The sequence below is a fragment of the Rhinopithecus bieti genome, unplaced genomic scaffold (assembly GCF_001698545.2).
Source record: "Rhinopithecus bieti isolate Rb0 unplaced genomic scaffold, ASM169854v2 scaffold_22670, whole genome shotgun sequence".
NCBI lineage: Eukaryota > Metazoa > Chordata > Mammalia > Primates > Cercopithecidae > Rhinopithecus > Rhinopithecus bieti.
The window spans coordinates 57,137-84,472 of NW_016810753.1; the positions used below are offsets into that span (position 1 = coordinate 57,137).

A 27,336-nucleotide genomic window follows, 5' to 3' on the forward strand; every position below is an offset into this window, starting at 1 on the left:
TGAGACAGAGCCTCAGTCTGTTGCCCAGGCTGGAGTGCAGTGGTGCAATCTTGGCTCACTGCAACCTCCGCCTCCTGGGTTCAAGCGATTCTTCTGCCCCAGCCCCTACAGTGTCTCTTCTTATGGTGGTATTTCTCTATGTTAAGCTCAGTTTAGCTTTTTCTTTAATTTTGAGGATACAAGTAGAAATGAAAAGTCATTGTATTATCATTCATTTCTGTTTTGCTCACAAAATTGTCTTTTGTTTAGCTCGTGAATTATGTTATCTTTTCCCTTGCCAGTAGTAGTTACAGTATATATGGTTGATAAAATGAGTAGTCATACAGAGGGAAAGCTAAAACATTTGTCACAGAGCTTCTCCAGTCTTACTTTGGTATTAATAGTAAGCTGAACAGAGATTTTCAAAATGCCATAGAGGTAACTAGTTAAAATGAGGTCAGCATCTCAATTTTATTGTTAGTTTGGAATTTTATTTTAAAAAAGAGTGCCACATACAAGTGAGAATATGGTTTTCTAGAAAGTTCATTACAGGGTGAAGTATGATGTTTGTAAGTATAAATGTTGAGTGGCGGTTGCTGATTTTTTAGGAAGCAATGCAGTAAAGGTCCTTTTGAGCTCAATTTCAAATTTTTATCATTTGAGTACTTTGAATCTTGAATTCCAGAAAGTCTATAATTTTGTTACCACATTTATGAATTTGCAAATTATGGGAATTTTATTTACCACCATCTTTTTACCTGTTTTTAAGTGTAACATAGGCATCATTTTAGCATGACTATTTTTTTATTTACAATTCCATTGCACTGGCACATTGATGCCTGAAATTAGTAATTTTGTCATGGTAACCCACCTTGGATTATTTTGGCACAGTGTTTGTTTGGGATAGGTATAGTTGTCTTTGTTCTTTCTCCCTCTCTCTTTTTTTTTTTCACGTGTAGTATTTTCTTCTGCCTACATTAACTGAGTATGCTTTAGGTTTTTAAGGAACTACCAAGATTTTCCAACAGAAAAGTCTTGATGGACTTTCAGAAATTCTATGTATATTGGGGAGAACTCATCTCCTGCTTGTAATTCTGTGTTCAGAGACAAGGGAGGAGGCCACACTGAGTGTGTCCATAAAGACTTTTCTATGGGTGTTCTGTTGGGTCTTTTCAATACAGGCACTTTTAGGAAATGGAAAATAACTTGGCTGGTTTAGAGATCATGAAGGTATTAAAAAAATTTTAGCAGTTTTTTCTTGATAGTCTCACCCAATTAGAGGAAGTTTAGGGAAATAAAATGAAGGTCTTTTGCCTCTCTTCAGTCTATTTTCCTCGTTTGAATCATGGCCCGTCGCAGAATTCTTGAATTATTTTTCTTACTGTGTTCGTTGGTTGGCCTTAACTGTGTGGTCACCTTTTGTATACTCAGTGTTGATGGCACTGATGAAATACTAGTAAAGGGAGAGAATTACTGACTAAAATTCAGGACCTGGATTTAGTTATCCATACAGTTTTTGTGCACGTTATTGTGAACTATTGAGAATTGAATGTTGCTTCTGTGAATTAATTCATAATTTTTCCAGAAGATAGCAAAAATGTTACTCGAGTTACAGTGCCTTACTGATGCTATAAGGTCTAGTCTACTCATCCAACATTCTACAGACCCTTAGAAATTTACATTGCAAATTAACGTATTAAAACCCTTTGAGTTTTCTGCTTTAAAATAATTTTTAAATTTTTTTTTAGGCAAAGCCTTTCTAAACTATTTGAGAGAGCTTTTTTATTTTATTTTATTTTATTATTTTATTTTTTTTCGTGGTAGTGGTGGGGATGCACAGTTATGAATGTTCTGTAGCCCAGTCCACAGAACGATTATGTGAAATTGTCCAGAGCATAGTGTTTATTTGGTTTTGGTGACATAGGGAAGTAGTCCATTCATATTTACATACTTAGCATTGTGGAATTTTTGTTTGTTTGTTTTTTCACTTTTTTTCTTTTTTTGAGACAGGGTCTTTCTCTGTCTCAGGCTGAGTGCAGTGGCACAATCAGGCTCACTGCAACCTCTGCCTCCCAGGCTCAAGCAATCCTCCCTCCTCAGCCTCAGATGTAGCTGGAACTACAGGTGTGTGCCACCATGCCTGGTTAATTTTTAAAAATTTTTTGAAGAGATGAGGTTTCACCATCTTGCCTGAGCTGGTGTTGAACTCCTAGACTCAAATGATCCACTGACCTTGGCCTCCCAAAGTGCTGGGATTATAGACATGAGCCGTCTCTCCCAGCATTGTGTTTTGAAAGACTTACTGGTACATCTGGAGATAAATACTATTTTCAGTATTTCTCAAAATGTATCTCATGGAGTAGCTATTGTCTTATGACAGGGATATTGTCCTTTTATATTTTAAAGATATGACTTAATTGGGGTATTCAAGCTTAGTCCACTTTTAGAAGCTGTATCCAGTGGCAGCAAGCCAAGAACTTCTTGGCTTCCCCTGAAGCAGCTCTTCACGAGCTGCTGGCCTGCCTTGGGGTGGGTGTGGAGATAGCAGCCAGGGTTGGTGTGATCTCTATGCATTAGAAGGGTTCTTAAGGAGCAGACTGGAGAAGGGGGTATTGGAACTGTGCTTCCCATTGACTTCAGTATTATAATGACACTAGGGCATGGTTTGCATATTTGACCTACAGACTTTTTTTTTTTTTGGTACAAAAATTCAGGATACTTCTTATATATGGAGGCATAAATACAAGAATTACTTTTTTGTACATTTTTTTCCCCGTGGAAAATGAAGTTTTGGTCGTCTTACATTTTAAAGAGACTAGCATTTGGAAACAATTCAGGAGAGTAATTTTAAACTATTATCAAGCTTTGAAAGACTCCTGGAAAAAGAGAACCACCCAGCTGATAATTGCTATTTTCACTTCTTATTGGCAGAAGCAGCTTGTCATCTTACTCAGCTCCCTCTCCAGGTTTCAGCAGTCTAGTCTCTGGGGAAGTTCTGTGGTGAATACCATGCTTCTTTTGGGCCTCCATTGAATTGGGCTGGGAAACAGGAAGTAGTAGATTAAGGAAATATTTTCAAGAGCTCATGATGTGTATTAACCTAACATTCACTGTATTTCTTATGTCCTTTTGAAAATGCATTTGATCAATGAGCAGAGGAAGCAGACTTTGTTGTGTTTAAGTTCTGGCCTCATTAGTTTATAAATGTATGATGGCTTGTGGTGGTTATAATTTTCCACAAAAAATAACTATGAAAGATTATACTTCCTTCCCTCTGTAGATTTTTATGTAAAGGAATGCTGATTTATTGATAGATATTGGTTTCAGCTGCAGAAAAGCCAGAGATAGTGCACTCTGGTATTTTTGAAAATATGATAGTATATATTTACTTATTTGTTGCCGCCTAGATATTCTTGTCTTTTTATTTTATTTATTTATTTATTTTTTTAACATATCATGAATTTGTATCCCAGTTTGCTGTAAGAGCTTTTTTGCAGTCCCTGTTGGGGATCACTGAATGATACTGAGAGCACTGGCACACACTGCTCCACACCCTCTAGCCAGCGGACCAAGCTCAGGATGGGTGGTCTTTTTTGCTCCCTTGCTGAAACTCCCATCTTTTGAGGTTTGCACCATGAGAAGATATTGTGTCACCCCCTGTGTTGTGGTCATCTGCAGATTTCTGGGTCATTGGCTCTTGTTCCTCAGCATTCCTTTAGCACTTGGCTCACCATGAGCCTCTCCTTGCCTCTCCTGCATTATTGGTGGGGAATTTGATATCCCTCTGGAGGATCCTTCCAGTGCCTCAGCCTTGCAGCTCCCTGGCTGCTTCTCTTCTCAAGAGCTTGTCTGTCTTCCCATCAGCTGCCTGCTCCCATGGTCAAACACTTGACCTTACTGTCAGCATCCCCTTGTTGGTCCACCACCCCTGAATTTCAGCTCATTTCCTCTCCTCCCCAACTCCCACAGCCCTTCAGGTTCTTTGAGACTTACTTGTTCCTACCTGCTTTCCGCTCACCATCCTGCCCTGCCAGGGATCTGCTTTTTCACTTTCTCTTTATTCCACCTAGAGTGCCTGGTCCAGCATTAGTCACAATCTTTTTTTTTTTTTTTTTTTTTTTTTTTTTTTGAGACAGAGTCTACCTCTGTCTCCCAGGCTGGTGCAGTGGAGTGATCTTGGCTGACTGCAACCTCTGTTTCGTGGGTTCCAGCAATTCTCAATCCTCAGCCTCCCAAGTAGCTGGGATTACAGGCATGCGCCACCACTCACGGCTGATTTTTGTATTTTTTGTAGAGATGGGGTTTCGCCCTGTTGGCCAGGCTGGTCTTGAGCTCCTGACCTCAAGTGATCTGCCTGCCTCAACCTCCCAAAATGCTGGGATTACAGGTGTGAGCCACCATGTCTGGCTCTCTGGCAACTCTTAATGCTAGTTAAATTTAAGTTTCTACCTACCCTAGCCCTGCTTTGAATGGCTAAATATGGCTGGGGGGGCAGGTAGAGGGGAAACAGTGCAAATAACAGGTCTCTCTTAAAATTCACATCAGCTGATGACTATTTATATCTTCCCTTCTCTTTGAATCTCCGATGCCTCCTACTCCGTTCTCACTCTCACCTCGTTACTCCCTATTACACTGAGAATGAGAAGGAAGAAATATATCAAAGGATATTGAAATTGGTAAATGAATGAAATATTTAGTAGGAATTTAAAAAAATTTAAATAGGGGAGGTATAAGGTAGGAAATAAGTTAAAAGAAGCCCATAATTCTTCATATTAAATAATTACTTAATAAACAATTTCAGCATTTAGACAAGCTTTATTTACATATACATTCATATATATATACACACATTCATATATATACACACATATATATACACACACACACACACACAAGAAAAAGACAGTACATGCGAGTGGTTAGAAAGTCGTAAGGGAAGAGAAAGGCAGAAAAGGCAGTGAAGCATGCCTCCCCAGGTTCCCAAAGGAAACAATGCTTGTCCTTTCCTGTGATCTCTTCCTCAAAAATTATTGTTCACATCGCTAGCATTTGTGTATTATGTGTGTATTTTTAAGAGAATTGCGCAGAAGGGATTGTTGTTACATACTCTGCTCTGTGTCTTCTTTCTTTACTTAGTAATCCATAGATATTTACATAGATTTGTTTAAGTCAAAAGGTCTCTCTCTGAGTTTTTTATTCAACATCAAATTTATATTTTATTCGATAAAATTTATGTGCCCATTTTGGAATTATGTGAAATGATTTTAACAAAATTATCATGAAAAGCATACATAGCTGCTTTTAAAAATTAACTCGGCTGGGCATGGTGGCTCATGCCTGTAATCCCGGCACTTTGGGAGGCCGAGGCGGGCTCAGTCATGAGATTGAGACCATCCTGGCCAACATGGTGAAAACTCATCTCTACTAAAAATACAAAAGTGGGTGAAACCCCATCTCTATTAAAGATACAAAAATTAGCTGGGCGTGGTGGCACATGCCTATAGTCCCAGCTTCTCGGAAGGCTGAGGCAGACGAATCGCTTGAACCCGGGAGGCAGGGGTTGCAGTGAGCCGAGATCGTGCCACTGCACTCCAGCCTAGTGACAGAGCAAGACTCTGTCTCCAAAAAAAAAAAAAACAAAACTCCAATTTAAAGTCCATTTTGTTTATTTGTAGACCAAAAAAAGAATTGAAGATATCCTCTGTTTTACTTTTTAAAGGGCTTGCATTTTTTAGGCTTTCTGATTTCTTTATAACCTAGACAATAAATGTCTTTAAGGTGTTTTCTTATTTTAAAGGTAATTTATGCTTATTTATTTAAATTATAATTCATGCTTATTAAACAAAATGTAGACAAGTGTAGTGAAATTTGAAGAAAATAAAATTATCTGTAACTCTACACTAGGAGACAACCATTGTTAATATATTGTTGTTTTCTTAGGTTTTCCATTCATATAGATGCATTTGTATTGTAGAAACAATTATTTATGTTTCTATAACATATATGTGACATATACAAATACATATGGTTGACACCTTCTGTATCCATAGATTCATATTCTAAATCCTTTAGAAAACTTAAGTTGCATTTAAGTATTTTCCCATAACTTTAAAACATTCTTTTAAAACATTTTAAAGTTTAATTTTAAATTGATGAATAAGAATTGTATACATTTATTGTGTACAGCAGATTGTTTTGAAATACGTATACATTGTGAAATGGCTAAATTGAGCTAATAAAATATCTATTACCTCACATATTTGTTTTTGTGGTGAGAAAACCTAAAATCTACTATTACCAATTTTCAAGACTACATTTTTATTAACGATACTCACCATGTACATTAGATCTCGATACCTTATTCCTTCTATATAATCAAAATTTTGTATCCTTTGACCAATGTCTTCCCCCTACCCCCAGTCCCTGGTAACCACCATCTCTTCTCTACTTCTGAGTTCAACTTTTTAAATTCCCACCTGTAAGTGAGACCACATGATGTTTGTCTTTCTGTGCCTGGCTCATTTCACTTAACATAATGTCCTCTAGGTTTATCCATGCTGCTGCAAATGACAGGATTTCCTTTTTAAAACAAATTCCATTGTGTATATTTGCCACATTTTAAAAATCCATTCATCTGTTGATGGACAGTTGAGTTGATTCTGTATCTTGGCTATTGTGAAGAAAGCTGTGGTGAACATGGGAGTGCAGATACTTCTTCAACATACTGATTTTATTTCCTTTGGAAATATATGTATATATGTGTATTTATTCCAGTAGTTGGATTTTTTAATCATGTGGTACTTATGTTTTTAAATTTTTTGAAGAATCTTCATACTATTTTTCATAATGGCTGTACTAGTTTATATTCCCATCAACAGTGTGCAAGAGTTCCCTTTTCTATACATCCTCACCAATCCTTGTTATCTTTTATCTTTTTGATAATAGCCATTCTTATAGATGTGAAGTAATATCTCATTATAGTTTCAATTTTCCTTTCCCTGGTTAGTGATATTGATCATTTTTTCCATGTACCTATTGATCATTTGTATATTTTCTTTCGAGTAATGTCTGTTCAGTCCTTTGACTTTTTTTTTTTTTTTTGAGACAAGGTCTTGCTTTGTCACCCAGGCTGGAGTGCAGGGATAGCATCATAGCCCACTGCATCCTTGATCTCCTGGGCTCAAGTGATCCTCCACCTCAGTCCCCGAGTAGCTAAGCCTACAGGTTCATGCCACCACGCCTGGCTAATTTTTTATTTTTCTGTAGAGACAGTCTTGCTATGTTGCCCAAGCTGGTCTCAAACTCCTGGCCTCAGATTATCCTCCTGCCTTGGCCTCTCACAGTGCTGGGGTTATAGGTGTGAGCTACTTCACTTAGCCTGACCATTTGAAAACATTGGGTTATCTGCTTTCTTACTGTTGAGTTGAGTTCCTTATATATTTTGGATATTCACCCCTTATAGATACGTGGTTTACAAATATTTTTTCCCATTCCATAAGTTGTCTCTTCACTCTGTTGTTTCCTTGACTGTGCGGAAGCTTTTTATGTTGATGTAATCCTATTTGTCTGTTTTTGCTTTTGTTGCTTGTGTTTTTGGATTCGATCTAAAAAAGTTATTGCCCAGACCAATGTCATGGAGGTTTACCCCTTTATTTCTCTCTAGTTGTTTTGCAGTTTCAGGTCTTACGTTTTCTGACATTTTAATGGCTACTATCCTGTTTGTATGAACTATATATAGTTTGGTATACTTTCAGTAAGACTAAAAAATAAACAATATACTATTTAGGGACACGTGTATATGTGTTAAAACTATTTTAAGAAATCCAAGAAAATGATAAATACATGATAGTGATTACCTCTGGAAGTGAGGTAGGCAGATGGGATGGGGAGCTTATGCAACCAATTGGGAATGTCTTAGTTCTTAACTTGAGTAGTGAGTTTAAGGGTTTTCTTTGTAATGCAAAATGTATACCTATGTTCTTTTGTATATGTTACATAGATTCTATTATATTAGATTTTTTTTTTTTTTGGGAGACAGAGTCTTGCTCTATTGGCCCGGCTGGAGTGCGGTGGCATGATCTCGGCTCACTGCAACCTCTGCCTTCCAGGCTCAAGCAATTCTACTGCCTCAGCGTCCCAAGTAGCTGGGATTACAGGCATGTGCCACCATGCCCGGCTAATTTTTGTATTTTTAGTTGAGATGGGGTTTCACCATGTTGACCAGGCTGGTCTCGAACTCCTGACCTTAAGTAATCTGCCTGCTTTGGCCTCCCAAAGTGCTGGGATTACAGGCGTGAGCCACTGCACCTGGCCTATATTAGATATTTTTAACACATACCACTTGAGCATAGTAGACCAATTTCTACTGTGGGCTAATTGTTTATATTTCATTGCTTTTTAGTTTCAAAGTCATCTTATATTTTATTTGCTATTTGTTACCACATATAAAATAATATGTACATATTATTTTGTTTCCTAGGGGCAAGAACTCTGTTGCAGTGTTCTTGCAGTCAGTAACATGGGTGCTCTGCCTAGCATGGCAGTGATTGTTTCATTGTCATGGAGTACCTTTTCTGTCCAGAGCATTCAGCCAGAGACTGGGAAGCTCATTCATCCAGGGAACTGAGGCCTCAGAGAGCTCACAGCCGAGCTACTAAGGCCTTCCTCTCAAACAGCAATGGGAGTCATCCTGCAAAGGAGGCACTAGCATGGGGCATGGGAGCACAGATAAGGGGATTGGAATAAAAGGTATCTAGGAGGAACTCAAAACAGTGGTCAAATTTGAAGACAGGCCCTGAGAGCGAAACTGCTGTCTTGACAAAGTTTGTACTCAGGGTAGCTAAGGCTTGATTGACCTTCCTTTGAGATGACTGTTTTCCCTGGTTGGGTGCCATTCTAACTCACTTCTGATATGGCGAGCGAGTAATTGTGGCGTATTATTGGACATAGTTATGTATCAGTTATATTATTTTCACTTTTGCAAGTGCTTATATTAACGTTGACTTTAATCCAACATTAAATCTCATTGATCGTGATTTGTATATTTAAAAATGATTCTTTGGGAGGCCAAGGCAGGCGAATCACCTGAGGTCGGGAGTTTGAGACCAGCCTGACCAACTTGGAGAAACCCCGTCTCTACTAAAAATACAAAATTAGCCAGGTGTGGTGGCTCATGCCTGTAATCCCAGCTACTCGGGAGGCTGAGGCAGGAGAATTGCTTGAACCTGGAAGGCAGAGGTTTTGGTGAGCCAAGATTGCACCATTGCTCTTCAGCCTGGGCAACAAGAGTAAAACGCTGTCACACACACACAAAAAAGATTATAGTTTATAATTTATGTATATTATTTAATATACTTTTATAACTATAATAGTATTTATAATATGTGTAGAGTATTTAATACTGTCTGAGTTATTAAGAACAATAGATACAGTTTTGGGCAAAATGTAAACTGCCTATATTTTATTTCAGAGTTACTTTGAAACTATTTATTAAAAATTTTACTTTTTTCAGAGTCATATTAAATCTATAGACTCAGGAGAAACGAACATAGATGGAGCCATAGGTGAGTAGACCATGGAACATTTTTATGTCTTTGTTTGAGGTACTTTAATATTGTGATTTAGAACATGTAAGTAAACACCTATAATAATTAACTGTATTTCTAGGACTGACAGCATCAGAAGAATTTATCAAGATCACGTTGTCAGCTTTTGAAGCAATAATACAGTATCCTATTTTACTGAAAGACTATCGCTGCACGGTCAGTTCTGGCAGCTTTTGAAAAAAGCTCCTTTTAAATTTACTTGGTAATTCTGTATGTAAAGAGACCTCGTTTACAGTGCTTGGCTCATATGTGTTCCTCACATGAAATAACCATTCAGAACCCCCCTACCTTGGCAGGATGAACATAGGAAATCCCTTCCCTTTGTTGACTTTCTTGGCATTTTTCTTTATTATTCTCTTTCCTTCTTGGTCCTCAGCTATCCTTCAGCTTACTTTCTTCTTGCCTGATTATTTGTTTTAACTGGTAGTACAAACCTTCAGAGCAAGGTTTCTCAACCTTGGCACTAAAGGCATTTTGGGAGGGACAATTCTTTGTTATGTGGCTGTCCTGTGCATTCTGGGATCTTTAGCAGCAACCTGGCCTCTACTCAGGAGGTGCTGGTAGCCCCACTCCATCTCCCTTCAGTTAGACAACAAAAATTGTCTCTACACATTGACATATGTCCTCTGGGTGGCAAAATTGCTCCCATTTGAGAAACTGTGCCTTTGAAGGATCCTTAGGTGAGCTGCATGTTGACTTTAGGAGGAGGAAATCCTCCCTCCCTTTCTTTCTGCAGAAAGGCCCCCAGAAGAGGAGCCAGTTAGGAAGACAACTAGCTTATGGGTACAAGGAGCAGTATCAGGTTTTACCCGGCAGTGGCTTTCCCTAGAAGCTGCTGTGGAACAGGCACGTGGTTCCATCCTTCCCTCCTTAACTTTCGCATCTCCTACCCCTGCCCTTCTCACTGAAGCACTGGTGATTTGGTATAGGGAGGATGTGTTTCTTATACCCCAGCTCATGCCTGTTTCCAGTGTTCTGTCCCATTTAGCATTGGACCCAAGCAATAGTGACTGCTTTTAGATAACAGATTATGTGGGCATCCGAAGCATAACCCAGCAAAGAGTTTGATGTGAAAATATTTTTCACATTTCCAACAACTAACCCTGTAGGCAACATTTTAGATAGTAGTCAATCATGAGTTGTGCATTTCCTGTAATGACGATGAATAAAAGTAATGAATTTAGAAATCAAAACTGTACTTAAAAAAGATATTGTGAAGTAAGGAAAAAGTTAATTTTGACACCTTCATGGTCACATAAATACCATTGTGGAACTGAATTCTTCAGTTTGTTGCCTCGCAGATGTCTCCACCCTCTGCCCGCACCCTTCAAACACAGTTAACTTGTGTGTGTGTGTGTGTGTGTGTGTGTGTGTGTGCGCGCATGTGCATTAAATCCTTCACTTAAATACTGTATTCTGTGGCTTCTAACATCTTGGAATTAGCTTAGTTCTACTTTGGGTTTTTATTATAGACAGATTTAGAAATTTGAATTTGTAAAACATGGTTTAGAATGCCATTGTTTCATTTTGCTAATTGCTTCTGTTTCTTTGTTCTTTGATTGTTGTAATTATTCTTATTTCCTTTCTCTTTGGGTCTATTTTGTATTCTTTTTTTAACTTTTTGGGGTAAATATTTAGCTTGTTAATTTTTCATATTTCTTTTCTAATGTATGCATTTCAGATTATGTTTAATTACTGCTTTAGCATCATCCCACAAGTTTTGGTATATATAATTTTAATCTTTTAGTTAAAATATTTTATATTCTTCTTGATTGACTCATGGGTTATTAATATATATGTATTTAAATGTCATATGGATACATTATATTTATCTTTGTATACTGATTTCTAGTTTAACTGCTTTGAAGTTAGAGAATGTAGTCTGGGTGACTTTGATATGTTGAAATTCATCAAGTCTTGGTTTTTAGCCCATTATGAGGTTATTTTTTTATAGATACTCTGTATGTTTGAAAAAAATACATATTTTGCAGCTGTTCTGTGCAGTATTCAATATATGATCATCAAGTAATTTTATTAGTTATTCAAATCTTATCCTTGACTGGGTGTGGTGGCTTACACCTATAATCCCAGTATTTTGGGAGGCTGAGGCGGGCAGATCACTTGAGGTCAGGAGGTCAAGACCATCCTGGCCAACATGGTGAAAACCCATCTCTCCTGAAAATACAAAAATTAGCTGGGCATGGTGGTGCATGCCTGTAGTCCCAGCTACTCGGGAGGCTGAGGCAGGAGAATCGCTTGAACCTGGGAGGTGGAGGTTCCAGTGAGCCGAGATCGCGCCACTGCACTCCAGGCTGGTGACAAAGTGAGACTCTGTCTCAAAAAAAAAAAAAAACAAAAAAAACTTACTAAATTTGGCCTGCTTTTTCTATAAATTACTGAAAGAGATGTGTATAAATCTCCTATAACTATTATGAATTTATTTCTTCTGGTAGTTCTGACAATTTTTGTTTTATGTGTTTTGAGGCCATGTTATTAGGTGTATGCAAATTTCAATTTATGTCATCTTATGAAGTCAGCCTTGTATCATTGTGAAGTGGCCCTCTTTATATCTAGGAATGTTTTTTGCCTTACTCTTTGTCCCATTCTAACATAATCATGCAAACTTTCTTTTCATTAATATTTGCCTTCTATATATTTTTTCGTTCTTTTCCTTCAAACATCTATTTTTATGTTTTAGAGCTATGTAATATAAACATCATATAATATTTTTAAATTAATTTGTCCAGGCCAGGCGTGGTGACTCATGCCTGTAATCCCAGCACTTTGGGAGGCCAAGGCAGGCAGATCACATGAGGTTGGGAGTTCAAGACCAGCCTGGCCAACGTAGTGAAACCCCGTTTCTACTAAAAATGCAAAAATTGGCTGGATGTGGTGGCATGTACTTGTAATCCCAGCTTGTCTGCAGACTGAGGCAGGAGGATCACTTGAATCTGGGAGGCGGAGGTTTCAGTGAGATGAGATCACGCCATTGCACTCCAGCCTGGGCGACAGAGTGAGACTGGGTCTCAAAATAAATAAATAAATACTTAAAAAATTAAAAAATTAATTTGGCCAATTTTTTACTTCTAACTACAGCATGTACTCCATTTTCACACTGTAATTGTTGGTCTGTTTGGATTCATTCGACTATATTCTTTCAAACTGTCATACATCATTTTCTTCTTACCTACTTCTGCTCTCTTGTTTTATTGACATTTTATTTTTCATTTTTTTTTTCCCTATATAAGGTTGGTATTTATATATTCTCCTCCTATTCTTTTACTGGTTACTCTAAAATTTACATCATACATATTAATGTATTAAAAGCTAAACTTAAAAATAAACTTTCTTTTCTATTAGTAATATACAGACCTTAGCTACTTAACTCCACTTGGTCCCCTCATGATGTATATATTGTTGTTGTCTGGGATTTTCAAGTCTGTCTTGTTTTGTTTCTCTCTTTTAAATATCCACCAGACTTTATCATCACTATTTTAATATAGTTAATGTTCATTTACCTTTATCACGTATTTACTACTTTTTTATGCTTCTTTCAGCAATTCAGATCACATACTCAATAAACTTTCTCACTGTACTTTCTAATTCTTACTTTTTGTGTATTCCAGCTTTTTCTTTTTTAGAGTTGATATTCTGAATAATTTTATTTCTTTTTTTTCCTGTCTTCTACTATGCCCCTTCTGCTGCCACATATAGCAGTTGAGTTTCTAATTTTGGTTATTTTTCATTTGTAGACGTCTATCATTGCTAGAAATTCTGCTTGTCTTTTTTTTTTTTTCAAATCTGTATTGCTTTTTATAATTTCCTGTTCACTGTATTTTCTAGTGTGTGACTTATTTATTCATGTTTGTTATTCAGTCTTTCATATCAGAAGACTATAAAAGTCATCTTTTGTCTGTGGTGTCTGTTATATCTTGTTCATGCCCAAATCTTCCTGTTTTCTTGGAGGCCTGAGTATTGTTTATCCATGTTGGTCATTGTTCCTGAAATCCATTAGAGGGCATTCCCTGAAATCAAGTATGGATGTTCCTTCCTCCATAACATGTTTCCTTCTGCCAGGCACCTAAGGGCTCTGCCAGTTGGGACAGTACCTCAGATCAGCATCATTTGTACCCAGTGTGCAAATCCCTGACAATTTAGGTCTGAGATCATAACTTCCCAGGGCAGCCTCCTCAATTTTCAGGAGTGTGAATGTGTGTGGAGGGGTTGGTGAATGAATCTAGTTTTTCCTTACTTTGAGAGTATAATCTCCTCTCTGCAGGTGTCCGTTTCTGTGTAAGGTGACTCATAAAACTCTGTATGCTAGGAGGATCTGAGTGCAGGGGTCCCACTGATACCTGTGTTGTTGCTAAGTGCCTCCTGGGCAGTCAGCTCCATGCTCTCATGGTCTCAACTCTCTGCCTCAGGTTTTCATTCAGAAACTAGTCTGAAAGCTCCCCCTGTTTTCAGAGCTTAGGGTTTAGGGTCTATATTTTATCTGGCAGTTTTCATTGTTTTCTGTAAGAATGTTAATCCACGTAACAGGACCCACCATAACTAGGAACCTGTTTGTCATGGTCATTGTCATAGTAATGAATTCCAAGTCATCAAATAAGATATGACTTGCTGAGATGTTGCTTATTAATTCTTTTGCCTAATGAGCAGTAACTTTATGGCTAATTTGTTAAGATCCTGTATTTATAAATATCTATTTTGCATTTAAATAGAAATTAGTTTATTTTCTAATCATGAAATGCAAGCATACTAATTATTGTAACTACAGCATCTATTATGATAGAAGAGGTATTATTGCAACTTACTGGCTTCATAAAATATTTTTTAATGCTATAACTCATGAGAAATTTTCTAATTACCTCTTTTTGAGCATGACTAGAATACATGAAGATGAAGATCTAACACCCCAGGGAACATACTGTTGTTTGAAATGTTAGCACACATGATGTTCAAGGCTGCTGATCAATACTATATTGTATGGAAGTGGCTAAATGCATTTGATTCTTGCTGAGCACAAGCACTTAATTCAGATTTTTCCCAGAGTTTTAGACCATTTAGCTCCTCAGAGTTGAAATCATCAATCTGGCCTATAGGACAGTGAGAAAGCCACATGATTTGTTTTGTACAGTGAATTTGTTCCCCACTCATGGTGGTTTTGAAAATATTATTAATAGCAAAGGGAAAATAAAGATGACTTCTTTATTAGAAAGTTCTGGCTGCAATATACATAATTTGATTAAAATGTATTTCTATTTAACTTTAGAAAGTAAGCTAAGCCTTAATACTTTTAATGAAAACCTATCCTTTTGTAAATTTTTCAGAGAAAGGCTGGTGGCTAATAAATAATGAATAATCTAGCTTTAAACCAGTTATTTGAGTTAATACTTAGTGTTGGTGGTGATGTAGAGCACATGGAACCCAGAAACACTATACTCAGTGAGAGTGTACGTTGGTACAACTACTCTGAAAAACTGTTGGGCAGTAGCTACTAAAGCTGAACATATGCATATACTGTGACTCAGCAATTTTACTTCTAAATATATATTCAATACAAATGAGCTAAGAATGCTCATAGCTGCAAACTGGAAACCATCCAAATTCCCATCAACAGTCTGTGAATGAGTACATTATGGTATAGTCAAATGATGAAATGCTCTTCCACAGAGAAAACAAATGACCTTCAGTTACACTTAATGACATGGATAAATCTTACAAATTTAATGTTGAGCTAAAGTTAACAAATACAAAATACCATGATTCCACTAGCAAAAAAATTAAGAATAGACAAAACTATTCCAAGTCATGATAGTGATGACCCTTGGGTGGTGACTGGTAGGTGACAAAGGGGGCTTCATAAGGTCCTGTTCCTTCATCTAGGTGCTACTTACATGAGTATGTTCATGTTGTAAAAATTATCTGAATTGTATACTTAGGATAAGTACATCTTTATGTATATATCTTATTTGTGAATTAAAAATTTACATAAATATGAAAAAAGGTTTAGAACTTGGTAAAGGTAAGCCTATATACAGGTTGATTATCCCTCATCTGAAACACTTGGGACCAGAAGTACTTTAGATTTTGGATGTTTTGGGGATTTTCAAATATTTGCATTTTTGGGATATTTGCATTATCCTTATTGGTTGAACATCTCTAATCTGAAAATCTGAAATACTCTAATGAGCATTGCCTCTGAGTGTCATGTTGGTGCTCAAAAAGTTTCAAGCTGGGCATGGTGGTGAGCTCCTGTAGTCGCAGCTACTTGGGAGGCTGAGGTGGGAGAATAACTTGAGCCTAGGAGTTCAAGGCCAGCTTGGGCAATGTAGCCATAACCCCATTTCTAAAAAAGAGAAAAAAATGTTTCAAATTTTAGAGCATTTCAGATTTTAGATTTTTGGATTAGGAATGCTCAACTTGTATATACAGTCATGCCTTGCTTAAAGATGGAGATGCAGTCTGAAAAATGCCTTATTTGGTGATTTTTTTTTGTTGTGCAAACATCATAGAATGTACTTACACCAACCTGAGTGGTGTAGCCCATTACACACCTAGACTACAAACCTGTACAGCATGTTACTGCACTGAATATTGTAGGTGATTGTAACAAATGGTAAGTATACCAGGAAAAGGTGTGGTAAAAATACTGTATAAAGATAAATGTTACACCTTTATAGGATGCTTACTATGAATGGAGCTTGCAGGACTGGAGTTGCTTTGGGTGAGTCATTAGTGAGTGGTGAGTGAATCTGAAGGCCTAGGACATTACTATACACTACTGCAGACATTATCAACACTGTTCACTTAAGCTACACTAAATTTATTAAAAAATATTTTTTGGTTGGGCACAGAGGCTCACACCTTCACCTGTAATCTTAGCACTTTGGGAGACTGAGGCAGACGAACCACTTGAGGCCAGGAGTTCAAAGACCAACCTGGGCAACATAGTGAGACTATATACCTACAAAAAATTTAAAAAACAATTAACTGGGCATAGTGGTGCATGCCTGTAGAAAAAAAATGTATTTTTCTTTCTTCAGTATCAAATTCTCTGTATCTTACTATCACATTTTACTTTATAAACTTCTAAAACTTTTGACTCTTTTGTAATAACATTGATTTTAAAACACACATTGTTCTGTTGTACAAAATATTTGATAAGCTTTTTTCTATTTTGAAATTTTAGTTAAATTTTTTTTTCCTTTCTAAACTTTTTTATTAAAATGAAGACAAAAACACACACAATTAGTCTAGGATTACACAAGATCAGGATCGTCAAGACGTTGTCAGTAAGCAATAGGAATTTTTCAGCTCCATTATAATCTTATGGGACCGTCATCATACATGTGCTCTGTTGCTGACCAAAGCATCATTATGCCATGCATGAGTGTGTATATATATTTAAAGTTAACTGATGTGAATAAGCATCTCTACCTATCTTTTATTGGTGTGGATTCATATTCTGTATTAGTTTTCTATTGCTGCTGTAACAAATCACCACAAATTTACTAGTTTAAAACAACACAAATGTGTAAACTTACAGTTCTGGAGAGTCAGAGGCTTGAAATGAATTTTAGGACTAAAATGAAGGTGTCAGCATGGCTGTGCTCCTTCCAGAGACTCTAAGGGAAGGGTCTGCTTCCTTGACTTTTCCAACTTCTCGAGGCCACCTGGATTCTTAGGCTTGTGGCCCCTTCTTCCATCTTCAAAGCCATCGGAGCAGCATCTTCAAATCTCTCTCTAACCTCTGCTTTTATTGTTACATCTTCTCTGACTCTGACCATCCTGTCACCCTTTAAGGACCCTTATTGTTATATTGGACCCGCCTGAATAATCCAAGATACTGTCTCCTCTCAGGGTCCTTAACCTCATCTACAGGTTCCCTTTTGCTATGTAAATAACAAATTTGAAGGTTCTGGAAATCAGGACATGGCCGTCTTTGGGGAGGCATCATTCAGTCTACCACAGATTCCTATTTTTATCAATGACTTCATTACTATATTATTTTGGTCCTGATATTTTCCAGATTTGGCTAGTGCAAGCCCTTTCAAGTTGACTTCTTTCAAGTGTCTTTGTGACATAGCCTATTCTTTTTTGAATGCTGCCTTATTTTATGTTACAACAAAATATTTTTTCCTCAGTTTGTTACTACTCTTCCCTGGCTATGAAATTAGTCATTTCTCTGAGGAGCGTTGGTTTTCTTTACTGGGAAATGGCATTAGAGACCAAGATGGAGCACTAAGTGTGCTCTTCTCTTCTGGGACATCTTAGCTTCTAGCCCTTCCAAGAAGCAGTTAGGAAATATATGCATGTATATGCACTGTGATGGTCTGAATGTGTCCTCAAACTTCATATATTGAAACTTAATCCCCAGTGTCATAGTATTAAGAGGTGGGGCCTTCAGAAGATGATTAGATCATGAGGGGTCCCCTCTCATAAATGGAGTTTGTGTCCTTTAAAAGAACTTGAGGGAGTTGTTTTGGCCTTTGTACTTCTTCTGCCATGTGAAGACACAGCTAAAGGATGCCATCTTGGAAGCAGACCTCACCAGACATTGAACCTGCTGGCACCATGATCTTGGACTTCCCAGCCTGCTAAACTGTGAGAAACACATTTCTATTATTAAATTACCCAGTCTAAGGCATTTGTTATAGCAGCCTGAGTAGACTAACACATATGCATATGAACACACATTCATACTGTATAGTCACAGATGGTTTGGCCCTCCATATTCACAGGTTCCACATCCTTGGATTCAACCAACAGCAGATAAAACATATTTGAAAAAAATGAAAAGTGATAATACAACAATAAAAAATAATACAAATTTTAAAAATAGAGTATAACAACTATTAGCTGCCACTTATGTTGCATTAGATATTATAAGTCACCTAGAGATGATTGAAGGTATATGGGAGGTTGTGTGTAGTTTATATGCAAATACTAATGCCATTTTACATAAAGGACTTAAGGATTCCTGGATTTTGGTATAGGGAAAGGGATCCTGGAACCAATCTGTCTCAGATACTGAGGCCCAACTATACTCAGCATTCCTTATGTGAACCTAGACTTCTTATCCCCCAAGTTAGATTGTCTGCCCTATCTCCTCCTCCTTTTCTCTCTAGGCCCTGTTCAAAAGTAATTTCTGTGAGACTCCCCTCTACCCACCCAACAGAGTATGTCCCTCCCTGCTCTGGGGTCCATAGCTTTCTATACCTCCCTCCATAACAGCCCCTACGATGCTCCTACTCAATTACATGTTGACACATTGGTCTCTCCCTGGAGCCAGTCCCCTGTGGATACTGAGGGACAGCTATACGTACACGTGCCTATATGGACATACATACATATTTGAAATCATGAGTTCACAATGCTATCTTCGTATCCAGTCTCCTACACAGTTCTTTCTTGCCTTTGCCCATTCTATATTTGTGTATCTCTTTGTAGAAGTTTTGGCTTCAGCATCATCAGCACATTTTCTTGTTTGCTTAATCCCGTAATACATTTAAAATTGTTATGGAATTGCTTCACTGAAACCCATACCAAAACAAACCAAATGAGGTCACAATTTGTTTGCCGAATTCCTTGCCTTCCCAACCTTTTCTCATCTCCAAGCAACACTGGGAGTATATAGTCAATACTGTGTTCATAAGGTACTTGGATTAGCTCCCTTCCCCACTTTTGGTGTGGTTATAATATTCGTTTGAAGTACTGTTGATTTGTCTCCGTTCGCTTTCAATTTTAGGTTTTCTTTTTCTCCTTCCTCTTTTGTTGCTTTTAATTTTTAAAATATGTAGAACATGGATGTGCTTCCAAAAAAGTCAAAACTATGGAAAAAGATATATTCAGAGCAGTGCCACTCCCTTCCCTGAAATATATATCCCTTCTACTCCATTGCCATTCCATCATACTCTCCTTACCCTTGTAGATAAACAACTTCATTGTTTTCTGATTTGTCCTTTTAATATTTCTTTCTGTAAAGAGAGTATATGTTTTCTTATTTTTCCTTCTTATACCGTAAGTAACATACTATATACGTTCTTTTGCATTTTGCCTTTTCCTTTAATAATGAGTGTTAGAAATTACTCCATATCAGTTCTTAGAGATTTTTCTCACTCTTTATTAAAACAAGTTTGGTATTCCACCAATGTTTGGCCCACTAGGTAGTTGCTTAATATTTGTAATTATAGGCAATAAATAACCTTGTTCATATTTAGTTTCCTATTGTAGGTGTATCTTCGGGGTAAATTGTGATTTACCAGTTTAATCACTAGAAGGGTGATTTTGGGATCAAAGAGTAAATACACTTGTGCTTTTGTTAGATACTGCCAGAATCCCTTATGTAGGCTTTTACCATTTTTCTCACCAGCAATGTAGGAGAATGCCTGTTTCGACACAGTCTTCCCAATAGTGTGTTACCAACCTAACATAACCGTGGGAATTCCTTAACATTTTTATAGCTATTTAATATTGGAAAGAAGATTTAAACAAAGCATCATCTTGGGCAACAATAACTTTAAGAACAAGTAAAATAAGGTTTAGTGATGCAAGTGTTATTTATGAATTTCAAATGCGTTTACTATTGTTTAGCATGTACTATTGTCCCAGAGCTGTCTTAGCATTCCTAAATCATAGACATTCATTTCATTTGGGACATGTCATTGAGAATCATTAACATGCAGAGAAACTGATATACAGAGAAGCTAATGTGCACATATATTCACACATTTTTAAAAAAATGAGTGGGGGTCCTAGTTTGAGCAAAGAAATAAAAGTCACCAGACTTGGGAATTTCCGTTTTCAAAAAGTTCAGTAGGTCTTTGCTTTCAGAACACGTTGTCAAATGAACTTTAGCACAAGTGAATGTCTTTAAGAAATCAATATTACTAGTATTAATTATTAAAATTCCTTGGATTATTCCATATAAGTGTATTATCCCTATGCTAAAACAAATAATGAGTGATGGAATTTTATAATAGAGATCACTGGTACAGAGGAGCTTGATTAGGGTGCAATGGCATTTATTTTAATACCATTAAATATATATTACATATGTCATTAAATATGCAGCATATAGTAGTATATATAAATATGTATATGTATAAATTCTGTGGAAGATTCTGGAAGGGCAGAATATTGGTGAGCATATTCTCGAACTCCACAGCAGCAAAAAGGTACTCATTGTCTATTGTCTCAGTGATTCAGTCTCTTTTTAATAAGGTGACCCCGTACCAGTGAGCAAAGCCATGCCCATTCAAAGGTTTAGAACATGTTTGCTGTCATATACTGTGTCAGATTTTGTTGTCATGGTTTTCTCACTATGAATTAGAAGTGACTTGATAATGATAATTTTTAGGGCTTTGTCCTTTTTTTTTGTTGTTCTTTATTGTCTTGCTGCATTGTTGCTGTTTGGTGTCGGGTTGTCGTTAAAGCGAACAATTTTAATTTGACTTCTCAAAATGCAGATTGCGCTTCATCATGTATCAGACTACACTCTCCAAACATCCTGTATGTAACATGATTAATCAATAAGTGTAGTATTAACTCATTCTTTGTGTTGGTGTGTTATCGGGTTTGAAATTTCTCAGGTCCTAAGACAATTTAGCCACTACTTTAGTTAAAAATCAATGGATGTTAACGGAAATGAATAAATAGATAATACTGTTTAAGAGGATATTTGGAAGAGAGAATTTCCCATCTTTGGGGGAGGTATTGTTAGTGGTGGCAAATCTGTATGGGTCTGCAACAGTTTCAGTTCTTGCCTCCTCAGAAGAAGGAATTCGACTCATGGGCATAGGCAGACTCAAGGCAAGTTTTAGAGCAGGAGTGAAAGTTTATTTAAAAGTTTTATAGCAGGAACAAAAGGAAGTAAAGTATACTTGGAAGAGGGCCAAGTGGGCAACTTGAGAGATTCAAGTTTGTGGTTTGACCTTGGACTTGGGGTTTTATACGTTGGCATGCTTCCAGGGTCTGCATCTCTTCTCCCCTGATGCTTCCCTTGGGGTGGGTTGTCCACATGTGCAGTGGCCTCCAGAACTTGGGAGGGGCCACATGTGCGCTGTGTTTACTGGAGTTGTACACATGCTCACTTGAGGCAGTTCTTCCCTTACCACTAGAATGTTCCCAGAAGGTCATATACCAGTTAAACTCTGCCATTTTGCCTCTGTGTGCACATGCTTGAGCCCAGTCACCTAACTCCTTAGATCTTACCAGGAAGCTTCTGATCACCAGTTTCAGGTGTTTCTATCTAGGGAGACTGCCTTTCCCTAGCACTGACTGTGACCAGTAATTTTAGACAGTTAACAACCGCCTATCACCTGATGTCGCCTGATGTTCCTGGTTGGGGTCAGGGGCCCTCTCTTGCCCTGCTCATGTCTGCCTGCCTACCTGCTGCAACATTATGAGCTTGTATTATGAGGGAAGAACCTCCCTTTTGCATATAGGTGCTCTGTCCTGGAAAGGTGGTCTGGTTGAAGACAGAAAAGCTGTTACTTGGAAACATATGCCTGGCCTTTCTATAGCTATGAGGCCATGGATGGTCTGTATTGAGATTCTGTTTCTTTTGTAGGCAAGATTGGGGAGTGGCCTAGAACCCTGGATGAAGAAAGGGGATAGGGGTAGCAGAATAGCTAAAATTTGTCTGCATGAGAAATAAAAATGTATTGGTTGGTAGGAGAGTTAACAAAAGAGGAAAGGAGGCAGAAACAACGAGGAGGGCTGCCTAGAAGCCAAAAAGTTAGGCAGCAGGACAGGAGCCCAGAGCTTGTGAAGGAAGAAGGCCTGTGAGAAAAGTTAAAGTTGCAAGTGATTGAAGATGATTAAAAACAGATAAACTTCAATTTTAAATTGTTGGTGTTGCTGCTATAAACCCTCCATTACTCCAGACTTTCAGTAAAGTCTGGTATACATACCAAGAATTTGTGAGTCTTCTAAATGTAATTATTAAAAAGGGCTACGTTCTATGACTTACACTGGTGGGTAGAAATCAACAAAGATCAGCCAAATGCTATAGCAAAGAAGTTGGCCAACATCGCTAGCATTTGGTAGAGACTTAAAGGCAAGGAAGGGAGTGGGAGAGGGAAGACTTCAGGTGTGCCCTGATTGGAGGCTATTGGCAGGGGAAACTGGAAGTGGGCTCATTAGAAGCAGGACATCCTATGTGGTTGGTTCGGGGAACATTTTTGGCTTTCTCTAGTTGGTCCTAAGTTGGAAGAGTACAAAAAATACTGAAGATGACAGTCATTGACTAAATCCTAACCATCCCAGTCTAATTATTACCAAGGTTGTGGTTTTGGCTTCCCTACTGGTTCCTGTAGAGGTTGTGGGTTAGAGTTTTATTGTCATATATTGTCATATATAGTCTGGCTCCCACCAGTATATTCAGTATCCCAGAAGCAAATAGCAGGCAGGAGAAGGTAAAAAGCAGATAAGTGAGTAGAAACTCAGAGTTGGCAGTGAATCATGGGAAAGTAAATAAGCCTCTGCAAATTCCCAGAAATCTTGGAAAGGACACTAAATTGCTTAATAGTATGCAAGGCTGACGGTTTTATTTGAAACTCAAAGTTTAGGGTGACCTCAGCTGATAACTAGGATACAAAAGCAAATTAGGTTTTGTTTTGTTCTAAAGAAATTGACGTTCTGTACCATAAACAAATACTTTTGTAAGTTCAAATCTTTTAAAAAATACCTTCTTTATACTGAAAAATAGTATGAATAGAGTTATAGCAGTGATGTAAAAAGTGGCCCCAAGAAAACTTTTTAGCTATTTGGTTTGCTCATATATTCTTAGTAAGGGCCTTAGATAAACCATCTATTTGTTTGTTTGTTTATTCATTTTTTAGGGATGGGGTTCCACTATGTTGCTCAGGCTGTTCTCAAACTCCTGGGCTCAAGAGATTCTCCCACCTCGGCCTCCTAAGTAGCTAAGACTACAGGTGTGAGCCACCATGCTTGGCTATACCATCTTTGAGAATGTAGTGAGCCAGATTCAGGTCCTACTCTGAATGACTCTCTCATATAGAGAGTTCCCATATATGTCTGTTTCTAGACTCTCTATTCTGTTCCATTGATCATATCTAGCCCTGTGCTTATAGCATGTTATTTCCATCATAGTAAATGTGGAAACTTGTTAGAGTTAGGCATCCTTTTCCCAAGCTTTCTTGGAAATTTTCTTTTATTCTTTTTGTTGTTGTTAAGATGGAATCTTGCTCTGTCACCCAGTCTGGAGTGCAGTGGCACAATCTCAGCTCATTGCAACCTCCGCCTCCCAGGTTCAAGTGATTCTTGCCCCTCAGACTCCCGAGTGGCTGGGATTACGGGCACTTGCCACCATGCCTGGCTAAGTTTTGCATTTTCAGTAGAGATAAGGTTTCATCATGTTATCCAGGCTGATCTCAAACTCCCGACCTCAAGTGATTTGCCCAACTCAGCTCCCCAAGTGGCTTCCAGGCATGAGCTACTGCACCTAGCCAGTTTTCTGTTCTTCTTGATCTGCTTTCCATGTATATTACAGAGTCAATATGAGGAGTTCCTGAAAACCTTGTTAGATTTTTTTGTGTGTGTTGGAATTATAGATTAATTTTCAGAGAATTGGCCTCTCTGAGTCTTCTTATTAAAAACTGTGTTTTGCCTTCATTTATTCACTTCTCTAACGTTCTTGCTTTCTTTTTTTTTTTTTTGAGACGGAGTCTTGCTCTGTGGCCCGGGCTGGAGTGCAGTGGCTGGATCTCAGCTCACTGCAAACTCCGCCTCCGGGGTTCATGCCATTCTCCTGCCTCAGCCTCCCGAGTAGCTGGGACTACAGGCGCCTGCCACCTCGCCTGGCTAGTTTTTTGTATTTTTTAGTAGAGACGGGGTTTCACCATGTTAGCCAGGATGGTCTCGATCTCCTGACCTCGTGATCTGCCCGCCTCGGCCTCCCAAAGTGCTGGGATTACAGGCTTGAGCCACCGCGCCCGGCCGTTCTTGCTTTCTTTATGTAGATGTGCGTTCCTGACCTATAATTTTCCTTCACTCTGAAGAATTTCTTTAAATATTTCTTACAAGGCAAGTCTGCTGATGAAAAATTTCTTCAATTTTTGTCTGTGAGAAAGTCTTCATTTCTCCTTCAATTTTGAGGGATAATTTCATTGTATATAGAATTGTAGGTTGGTGGCTTTTTTCTCTTAGCACTTTGAAAATTTCATTCCAGCCTGATGTGTCAGGTGAACTGAACTTAGGTAAATGGACCTTTAGTGTGAAGTTTTATGTTTATAAAAGGCCAGGAGGTAGGCTGTGTTGGTTGTTTGTGGTTGTTGTAGGTTTCAGAGACTAAAATTTCCTCTAGTAACCGAGTTGTTTTCTCTCCTATTGTCTTTGGGTTTCCCTAAGAACTCTGTCTTAAATACCACCTGTGTCAGTTGTAAGTCTGTGTTACTATACTGAAGCCGTGTTGATGTTGTGGTAAGGTGCTGGGGGAAGGGATGTATTGTATAGTTCTGTGATTAGGTCTTACTCTTAGTGAGCCTGAGTACCTAGGCTGTGACCTTCACAAGTGCTTTTCAGCACCCCCAACCTCCCACTGTAGGTGAGACAAGAAGGCTAGAGGGGCCTGGAGTTGGGCATTTCCCTTGCCCTGGGGAGTTAAGTTCTGCTAAAACCCCATTAAGTTAGGCTGTTGTAAAATAGCTTCCCTGAGTCAGACTTTTGTTAAACAATGCTCTGGGCATATTTCAAAATAGTTAAATTTCTCCTTCCCCTACTGAAGCACCAGGAGATTTTTTCTCCAAGTTCACCCTGAAAAGTGGTGTTGGTGGGGAGCTCCTGACGGTAACACTTGCAGAAGCATGGGGGCTCTCCTAAGGCTGGGTCTCCGGGAGTTTTTAATCTCTCATACTAGTCCATGCTCAATCTCCAACAGTTTCAGGCAATCACCCTTTATGTTGTTGTTGTAATTGCTGTCTCCAGTGGCGGTTCCTGCTCCTGGTAAGCTGTGATTTTCTGAATTTGCTTGTCCCCCCAGTTTTGAGGATGGTGGTTTTCCTATGACTTCAATTCTTTGACCTATCTAAGAAAAGTTGTGATTTTTAGTTTATTTAGCTTTTTCTTTGTTGTATGGTTGGTTGTGATGATTTCCAAGCTCTTTACATGTTGGTCTAGAACCCAGAAGTCCATTAACGACTATAGTACCTGTAAATATATTCATATGCGTATACACACACATATATGCACACATACATTTATATCCATATATTCTTGCTAAGATCACAATATTCCTGTTGTAAATGGAATTTTTTTGAATTATGTTATTCAGTTGGTTGTTGTAGGTACATATAAATGTTATTGACCGTGGTCCTTGGGCTCTCGGTGCAATAGAAATTGACATGAGGCCAAAAGAGTTTTTCCATACAAGGCTTCATTGGAGCTTGTGCCTGGGCATAAAGGAAGCATCATGAGAGAGAATTCCCAGACAAACTCTTTGAAGAGTTGGTTGGAAATTTTTATTAGGCAAGACATAAGAATTAATAAATAGGGTAGGATATGCAGTCTGGGCTGGGCAAAGAACGTAAAGGGTAGGGTATACAGGTCAGCACAACTGCTTATGATGTTTATCTTGAGAAATGGGCCACCTGGTGGTCTGGCCAATGACAAAAGGCTGTCATTCCTTCCTGAGGTGGAACACTCTACAACTTTGGATCTCCTAAGGCCAGTTCTTGGAATTCCTTAAGTAAAAGGCATGGTTAAACATTATGGGAGCATAGAAGAACAACAGAGTATGACTAAAGCCTTGGGATTAGTGGGTAAGACATCAGTGAGGTAGTGGTGTGGGTTTTGTGATCAGTGGGAATGTATTAAAGAATGCTCTGGTGAGGGTGAGCTGAAGCCAAGCCCCATTCCTGCTGTCTCATTCCCTGCTGAGAAATTTCACCTTCTTTATGCTTAAGGAGAAAGGGCCGAAGATCTCATCTTCAGAAACTACTTCCTGCTGGACAAGTTATTGTCCTTGCCTAACCTTTTAGGGCAAGCAGTTTTTATAAGATTTAGAATCACCTCAAAGGTAGCTCAGAGAAAGGAAAATTCAAGACAGGAAGTCAGAAGTTGTTCATGGAGGGGAAAATAATAAATGACAAAGGTCACACAAATATAAAACCAGAAAGGACTCATTCCCTATGCCAGGTATTGAACCCACGCAGCCATTGTGAAAAGGCACAGCCTTAGCCACTGAGCTACAGCATGAGGCAGTGGTCTTCCCAGAAGGAAACTCGAGTAGCCATTTTCAAGCTTGCAAGGAATTTCACCTGCTCAAGATAATATGTAAGGCTAGCCATGACATTCTTATGCATCCTTCTTTTAATTTAAACCTTTTAAAATTGTTGAGAATAAGAAAAGTGCTTTTCCTTTAATGACGTACTTAGGTTCAGTAGCGACTCAATCCAAAACCCTTTAAAACTCAGATGGTAATTTTCAGGTTTTATAATATAAGCAAGTGGTATTTCTAGAGAGGGGGTAGAGGAGGCATCTCCATGGTCTCCAAGAATTTACTGTCTGAAATAGATTTAAGATAGCAAAAGATGACAAAAGCCCCTTGGGGTGGGACCTTTTAAAACAGAACTCATCTCCAAGGGCTTTTGACACATTTGGGACAAAGAATGTGTGCTTGTGTCTCAGACTCCAGGTTCTTTCAGACCAGCTACCTGACATGAGCCTCGGAATTCCCACCTTCTGGATGCTAGATAGCAAGAAAGGGAACCCCCCATGGTCATAA

At 38.2% G+C, this 27,336-nt stretch overlaps 1 protein-coding gene across 1 annotated transcript in view; it reads left to right on the top strand.

Annotated features, from left to right (window-relative positions):
• LOC108542616 (serine/threonine-protein kinase ULK4) overlaps positions 1-27,336 on the top strand; it is a 494,918-nt gene that overhangs the window by 34,799 nt on the left and 432,783 nt on the right. The window contains exons 5-6 of the mRNA XM_017892686.1: positions 9,491-9,542; positions 9,646-9,740. Coding sequence (XP_017748175.1) covers positions 9,491-9,542; positions 9,646-9,740 — 147 coding nt within the window. The remainder of the gene's footprint in view (positions 1-9,490; positions 9,543-9,645; positions 9,741-27,336) is intronic.